Raw genomic sequence first — 8,114 nt, 5'->3', positions numbered from 1 at the left:
GCTGCCAGCCCGGCCACCGCTTCCCAGGTGGGACAGCGGAGCTGCCTGCTGGCCCCAGGTAAAAGGACTGCAAGCGTCTTGGAGGAGCCCCGCAGGCCGTGTAAAGGGTCTCTGCAGTCGTACTGATGCTCCACCGGTCCCCAAACAGGAACTTCCCTTTTGCAGCGCTCCAGCGTTAATACCCACTGCACCACGAACGCTCGTGTCCGGTACACGCCGCCGGGATGGTATAGACAGACCTTCACGTAAATTCAGACCTGCTTTGCTCTCGAGAAAAATTCCACTCGACCAACAGCTTTGTAAGTCCTGAGTAGTTCAACTACAAAACTATTTTTTCTGCAACTAATACACAGGCTGAAAATATCAACAACGAAACATCTACCTACCAGACAATAAAAGTGTGGCTATGGCTTAAAGTCCATGTAATTTTTAATTCACAGATTACCAGCATTATTAAACTAACCAACTACAATCCATCTAGCAGGTGGCAATGCACATGATTCATCTAGAAAGCTGTTCTAGTAAAAAAGGTTAATTTATACGCAGATGAAACACACAGTCAGCTGTCATACAGCCACAGCCAGGAGAATGTGGTTATTCACAGTCTCTGGAGACACAAACTGGTGTTCTCTAAAATGAAACAGAAGCACCTGTATTTTTCTAGAATGAAGCGTGTGCATAGAAAACAATGAAGTACCCTGCCTGGAAGTGAAGAAAGGGTGACCAGAATTTGTCCTACATTTTTTCTTCTTCCTTATGCTGCTGTTTTATGTCAGTACTTGGCGATTTGACCTTCTGTTGGACAATGAGCATTTAAACCAAAAAAATGTTAATTGTTTCCATCTTCACCTCATGTAACTTCTGCTGGTTTACTACTTCAATCACAAAATCTTGGTAACATACCTTCCCTATTAGTGAGGCTTAATGGATAAACATGATCCAGGGAATCTACTACATGGAGATTTTTTAAAAGCCTTTGATGAGGTTCCAAATCTAAGGGGGTGGGAAAACAAAGTTGCCGCAGGTTTGGAGGAAAGGTTGTTTTATGGATTTGCTAAAAGGTTACAGGATACAGAGGTTATGGGTGTTTAAAGGACAGGAAGGAAAGAACACAGCATAATGGTTGTTTTTCTGGATAGAGAAGAGTTAGCGGGGGGGATTAGTGGGGCCACTTCTATTCAGAATCTTCATCACTGATCCGAAGAATGGAGTGAGGGCAATACTAAATATCTCCAGCTAGTTACGTGACATATAGAAGGCAAATAAAGCCAGAATGAGCTCATAAATGGGTGGGAAATGAGCTTTACATTGACAAACACAAGGCATAACACATAGGGTGGGTTAAAGACATTTGGGGAAAAATAGTCTAAACCAAGTGTACATGATGCCACATTCACATCTAGCAGCTATCACTCAGAAAAGCGATCTTGGAGTTACACTTGATGGTTTCTCTTAGATCATCTGCTTAGTGTGCAGGGGTGGTCAATGAAAGCAACCCAAACGGTGGGCATCGTGTAGAGGGCTACTGAGACCAAAACCAGAAAGTATCATTTTGCCACTCTCCAAAGCCTTGGTCCACCCCTCTTCTCCAGTGCAATGAATGGCTCTGGCCTGTGGATGAGCAGAGGAAAGTAGTGAAGTTAGAGAAGATGCCGAGAGGTTGACTAAAATGACCAAGGCACTGGAGCATCTAACTTACATGAGAAATATAAAAAGATGGGAACTCAGCTTGGAGGCTGAGGAGGAACCAAGAATCATAAAAGCGACTCAGTACTGCACTAAATCCTGTAACACAAGAACTAGTGGCACTCACTGAAATAAGAAAGAGGTCAGTTTAAAAGTGGAAAGAGTACTTTACACAGTGAGTGGTAACTATCTAATCTGCTGCCACAGGTGCTTATGGAGGCGGGTTGTACCAAAGATGCAAAAGAGAGAAGAAAATTTAGTAGCGATATGAGTTAATACTAAAAGCTGGGACAAAGTCTTCAACATCTGTGATCCAATCAGAGCTGACGCGGCAGAACTATGAGGAATGCAAATGGCAGATATTAACCAGGCTTATGTGCTCTTTCTAAATATCATCTCTTCCTGCAGCTGTCAGAGAGAAAATGTTGGGCTCGTACTACTAGTCTGGCCCAAGAAGTTGGTTTTGATGCTCTTATTTTCCTTCTGTGTGTTCTAAGACAAAAGACACTGAACTTGCACAGCTGTTATGACAGAGCTCTGTCCAGGGAAAAACTACAAAGCAAGTAATTGTTTTTGTGGTTCCTTTTTTTGACTATTAAGGCACACTTTGTCATCTTGCTCATTTTCCACTGTCCTGTGCAAAAACATAGTCAGCACTATCACATTTACAGTTTCAAACACAAAAGATTGAGAAATAGCAGAACACAAGCCAGTTGACCTCAAAACAAATTTTTTAAAGATTAGATATGCAAATCGGTGTCACCCTGATGATTACGAGCAATTCTAATCAAGCAGGTATTACCAATGTTATAGGAAATTACTGCTGTGCCTGTCTTTCAGTCCTTCCTTTTTGTAGAAAATTAGTTTATTTTCTTCTTTTCCTTCTTTTCAGGCTCCACACTGACCTAAACCCATAGTTCAGCCAACATCCAAATGTTCAGCCACTTGAGCTCCCATCAGAAGAGGTCATTTTGTATACTAACCAATGATCTGATGTAGTCAAAAAACATAAATCAGACTTCAATACTTAGCAAGAATGGCCTGAAGTACCATGGACTTCGATCAGTTTTACTTGCCTTCTGTTTTCTGAGCCTGTGTGGCCTTTGATCCAGTTGGAATCTTTTGATCCTGTTTCCTCAAGAAATGCAAAGTTCACAAACTCAAGAGTTCTTTCTGTGTTAGGGAAAACTGAAATTTTCATTACTTTCAGTCTAGAGTTGAGGTCTTAAGAAAAACACCAGACGTTGCAAAATATACGAAAAAAATGAGAAGTACTTGTAGTACTGGAATAGAAACAAGATATGAAACATGGCTGAGTTTCAAGCTTGAAACTCTAGCCAGAATCCTCATAGTTAATAGAAGTAATCAGACATAGTTTTCAATCCATTCCTTCATGCAGAGAAAGCAAGCTGTGAAACCTGATTTGGCACCCATATGTCCTGGGAATTTTGTAGCTTTATTTCATATTTGTTTCCAGCATGATACTGGGAGAGAGAAAAGGTGATGTCAGTTGTGAAGGCCAATGGTTTGGATGATCAAATGCAGGGTCGAGAGACTTGATCCTGCTGCTCTACTCCGTTCTGGTGAGACCTCACCTGGAGTACTGCATTCAGCTCTGGAGTCCTCAGTACAAGAAGGACAAGAACCTGATGGAAAGGGTCCAGAGGAGGCCACAAAAATTATCAGAGGCATGGAGCACCTCTGCTGTGAGGACAGGCTGAGAGAGTTGGGGTTGTTCAGCCTGGAGAACAGGTTTCCCAGGGAGGTGGTAGATGGCCCATCCCTGGATACATCCCAGGTCAGGTTGGACGGGGCTCTGAGCAACCTGCTCTAGCTGCAGGTGTCCCTGCTCACTGCAGAGGGGTTGGCCTAGATGACCTTTGAAGGTCCCTTCCAACTCCAAACATTCTGTGATTTTGATTCTTTCATGCGTTAGATGAAATAGGTTCTAGCACTCCTTGTTTGAATGTGTTTCAGGGTTTTACATGAGTTTGCAGACAATCTACGGCATTATCTACTTTGCTTGTCAGATTCAGCCTTAGTGTCACACTGGATGTTTCTGTTGCTTCACACATCTTCTCAGTGGGTTATCACTTCTCAGTGGCAGTGGTGGGGTGATGAAATTCCTTTCCCTCCTCTTCCACAGGAACCATTACATCACTCCCTGGGAAAGACTCTGTTTCCTGCTCTGGATAGTGCATTGCCAGTTCCTCTTCCATGTTTTCCTGGGCATCAACATTACTTTCACATCCTCTAGCACCACAGTTCTTGCCACTAGGCACTTCTGAAACGGACCCCACAATAACAGTATCGGCCTTCAAGATGTATAATTTTTCTGAGGAAGGAAAAAAATAGTGCTGAGCGTAGTTAACAATCACTGCTGACCCTGCATTAAAAGCAACGTTTGGGCAAGGATCAGCACTGTACAGAAACTCTGGGTAATTATCTGGGGTCTTAGGACCAGCGAAGAAATTAGTTTCTTTCCAGTGGAGAATCACCTACAAAATTTTCTGGGATAGCCTTGAACCTTGTGTCCAACATGTTGACCCTACTCCTTTAGGAAAGATAAATAAGGCCTCTGCTATGGCTTAGACCACTATATTTTATTCAGAAGGATGCTGCAGGTCAGCCACTGTAGGTCATTGCTCTCAATTGGTTGGAGATATTTGGGCATGGTAAGTCAAATCATCACATTCATCTCAAGTCCAGTGTTCACATTAAAAAACAGAAAGGGCATTTAGTAAGGAAAGGTCAGCTTTAGTAATACCAGAAAAACCCTCCTTCACATAACTTCAAAACTGGGTTTGGAAACATTGCCGGAATGTCTCGTGCAGACTGTGTCTCTGGTAACAGTTCTCCCTCTGGGAGTAAGCTTCCCTGCCTCACTTCACCTTCTACCCTATGCCATGGTCAAAGACTTTATGGGAACATACGGGAGACACATTTCAAGCTATGACTGTTAAACCATGAGAAGGAAATGATAATTTGCGAAGTACAACTCTCATTAAGTATTACAGCATCATTTTCCAGCTGACATATTTTGAATTTCAAATCTCTTCTGCAAATTTACATCTTCTGGAATGAAAGAGAGGAAGAAGAGCATTTTTCTGCCTGATTCACAAGTGACTGAGGCGAATGGGAGAATAAGAAAGCAGCATATTCACATGAATAGATACACCAAAATTTGTGTGTGAGAATCTGGAGATTCGGCCCCAATGTTTGTTAGAAGCTTTGGACACTTTGCACCTTGCTAATAATCTCAGGATGACATTATGTGCCCATGGTTGAAAAATTGAAAAGGCAAGAGAAAAAAAGCAAACAAACGAAGACTCACCAATTCGATTATTTGTGTGGTCTCTCACTCGAGAATCGACTGGGCAGTCTGGGGCATTTCCATTGCTGTGTGTCACATCAGTCAGACTCGGATCAGGACTATGTATCTTTTCTGTGCTGGAGACCAAGTTATTGTTGGTTTCTAAAGGGAGGGTTCTGTCAATTAACTCCTTCTCTTCTGGCCCACTGTCAGGAGAGAGTATGATCTTCTGCTAATACAAAGAGGAGAGTAGAAGTGGGGTGTAAAAACAACACTGTGAAGATTGCAATAGGTCTAACAGAATCCTTCTGCAGCAGACAGGATAATCTAACATACTTTATAGCATCACTGTCACAGGGAGCAGTAGTAGCTGCATACTGGGGGGTGAAGCTCAGTAGCACTTTTCAGCGCAGAGTAAGAAAGAAGTTGGAGGTAAGAGTTTTAAAGTTCTTTCTGAGCAAATCCTGTAAGATATTTTTCATATTTACTTGTGAGATACATATCAGAGGACAAATCTGTACAGATGTGTAGTCGTATGGCGAGAGTCCAACAGTCAAAACTGAAAATACATGGTTTAACTTTCTCTTAGATTTTGCAAAGACCTACCATGCTCACATGGAAGAACAAAACAAGCCAGAAGATGAACTGGTTGAACTTCAAAATGGAATTGCCTCAGCAGAACCTCAGGTAGGAGAAACAAGCTCGGACTAGCTATTAGGTGAAGAATTCATTACAAAAAGTCCTTTAAAGGAGGATCCAGAATCTAAGACAACTAAAGGTCCTGCATCACAAATTTCTGATGGTTCCTAGCTCTGATTCTGTTTCCACAAGGTCATAAAAGAAAAAACCCAACATAGTAAGATTTTGAGACATGCTGTTTAAAACTCTTGTTCATGTCAAATTCACTGTGGAAGCAGGAGTGGAAGCTCCCCACAATTGAGGAATTAGCAATGATGCACTAAAATTATGATAGCCTATTGCAACCAAAATTATTAGAATAAGTAATATCTTGTATATGTGCAGATGTATGACATTTAAAAGCAAACTGTTTTTTTAAAAAAAGAAACATCTACAGAATGTTTTAGCAGATATGGACATTTAAAGATAACAAGCCTAATAAACTGAGAAGACTCAGAGGATGAAAGCGGATGTAATTTCACTGGAAGTGGGGGGAATCAGACAGAGCTGTGATGATTGCCACAGCTGAGGAAGCGCTTGCTGTTGTTACCATATAGACTGATGTTTATCTGCAAACCATGCTGTTAAACAAGAAGCCAGCTCTGGTGGAAAGTCTTCTAGACAAACAATACCCACTGTGTGCCCACGCTACAGTCATGCCAAATCCTACAAAGAAGGAAGGTGACATGGAGAGCCAGAAGAAACGTATAAATCCTACTTGTGTGACTGGAGCAGTGAGACAAAATGAGACTGACAAAGTTCTCCCAGAAGGTAGAAAAGACATGTTCATCATGTGATTTTGGATCTCGTCCCACAGAATGCAACGTGAATGACATAAGACCAAACCAAATGCTCTCTTCACAAGCAAGATTGGCAGCATCACATTATTTAACACCACATTAAACACAGCCTAAGACATGAAAGTAGCAAGTCCTAGTACATCTCATCGCTGCACCTAGAGGCTCATGTGTTAGAGAGGAAAGTCCAAACAAAAAGGCTGGCACTCTTGAACAGGACATTTAAAAATACAACTGTTGACACTGGAATGGAAAATGGTCTGTTTTGGAAGATGGTTCACACTTACTGTGTATTTGTTCACTGGATGAGAACCTGCAATGGAAAGAGGAAAAAATAGCAAAAGAAAATCCACAGCAATCACAAGAATGTTCATATTTGCTCTGAAAGACCACCTAGCCATGTCCTAAACGGCTCTACTGCCCAACCCACCCATGGTACGCTTTCTTTACCACTGAGGGTAAAGACATGGCTGAAGTGCATCAGCAACGCGTTTCTGCCAACACTGTGACATCCTGCTCTCCCCAAAGCCCTTCGTGGCCATCCCTATCGCTGTCCCCATACCACAGCTGGTATTCAGCTAATGAAATGATGAACTGATTAAATTTTCTAGAGAAGCAGAGCACAGGCTTATGTAAAAAGAAAAAAGTAATAAGTGTTAATAACAAGAAGCAGGGATCTGGGGTATCTGTCCAGGTTGCTATGGCTAAACCCACGATACCTGGAACACGGCTCTCACCTTCGAGCGCCCAGGAGCGGACGGGGCCGTTTCCAGCCGCCCCAGCGCTCCCGCCACCGGCGAAAAAGCGCCATCTAGTGGCTTGAGTCACCCCGCGCGTCTCCCGCCCGCGCGGGACCGACCGCAGGACCGCAGAGACACACGCCTGACATCAAAACGTTCCACGGTTTAAACTCAAATCCCGTCACATAAAGTTCCACATTAAAACCCTCCCCTTATTCTTTAGAGCCGTGGGTTACAAGTCCTGGTCCATCAGTCACTCACCGCGAGATCCGAGCTCGGCTTTGTGGGAAGTGACAGAATGCAGATGTGCTGGCAAAAGAAACCATTCAGTTAGCAAAACTCATCATGGAGCATACAGGCTCTAACAGCTTCACCACACCCACAGGTCTATAACCAACCTACAACGTGCACATCCTGCTCTCTGTAGAAGAGGGAATGTGGTTCTGCAGGCACACCCCACAGGTAACTCACAGAGAGTCAGTATTGGTACAAATCATTCTTCTTTCAGTGTTAGTGTCTGTGCTGAGAGAAGAAACCACTGGTTACGCTTTCCCCACTCAGCTTAAGGCATCTTCCTCCACAAATTCGCAGCTGCTCTCCAACATGCTGCATGAGCAGTTTGCCCAGAACCCTTACCCGGCCCACCTTCACCAGGCAGTAGTGAACATTCTCTTCCCCAATGACCTCCACAAAATTTTGGGACATTTGAGTTCCCAGCTGGCAAACACTTGGGGATCAAACAGCATGCTATGTATTACAGCTTTAGAAACTCACGCTTTGCTTTGAGGATGAGGATCCGCTTCTTGCAAATCTTCCATTTCCAAAACAACAGCGTGCCCAGGAGCAGCACTATCACAGAGAGAACCACCGCCCAAAGAACCAGACCTATAGCACAGAAAG

The 8,114-nt window shown here is 43.1% G+C and overlaps 1 protein-coding gene across 1 annotated transcript in view; it reads right to left on the bottom strand.

Moving 5' to 3' along the window:
• Positions 1-3,776: 3,776 nt before the first annotated feature.
• TNFRSF8 (tumor necrosis factor receptor superfamily, member 8) overlaps positions 3,777-8,114 on the bottom strand; it is a 15,198-nt gene continuing 10,860 nt past the window's right edge. Inside the window, exons 7-10 of the mRNA XM_010133249.1 lie at positions 7,989-8,099; positions 6,762-6,787; positions 5,021-5,228; positions 3,777-4,021 (exon numbers count right to left, since the gene is read on the bottom strand). Of these exons, the coding sequence (XP_010131551.1) occupies positions 3,777-4,021; positions 5,021-5,228; positions 6,762-6,787; positions 7,989-8,099 (590 nt within the window). The remainder of the gene's footprint in view (positions 4,022-5,020; positions 5,229-6,761; positions 6,788-7,988; positions 8,100-8,114) is intronic.

This window comes from Buceros rhinoceros, unplaced genomic scaffold (assembly GCF_000710305.1).
Source record: "Buceros rhinoceros silvestris isolate BGI_N320 unplaced genomic scaffold, ASM71030v1 scaffold7373, whole genome shotgun sequence".
NCBI lineage: Eukaryota > Metazoa > Chordata > Aves > Bucerotiformes > Bucerotidae > Buceros > Buceros rhinoceros.
The sequence above is the reverse complement of the archived record's forward strand: the minus strand, read 5'-3'. Positions and strand labels throughout refer to the sequence as shown.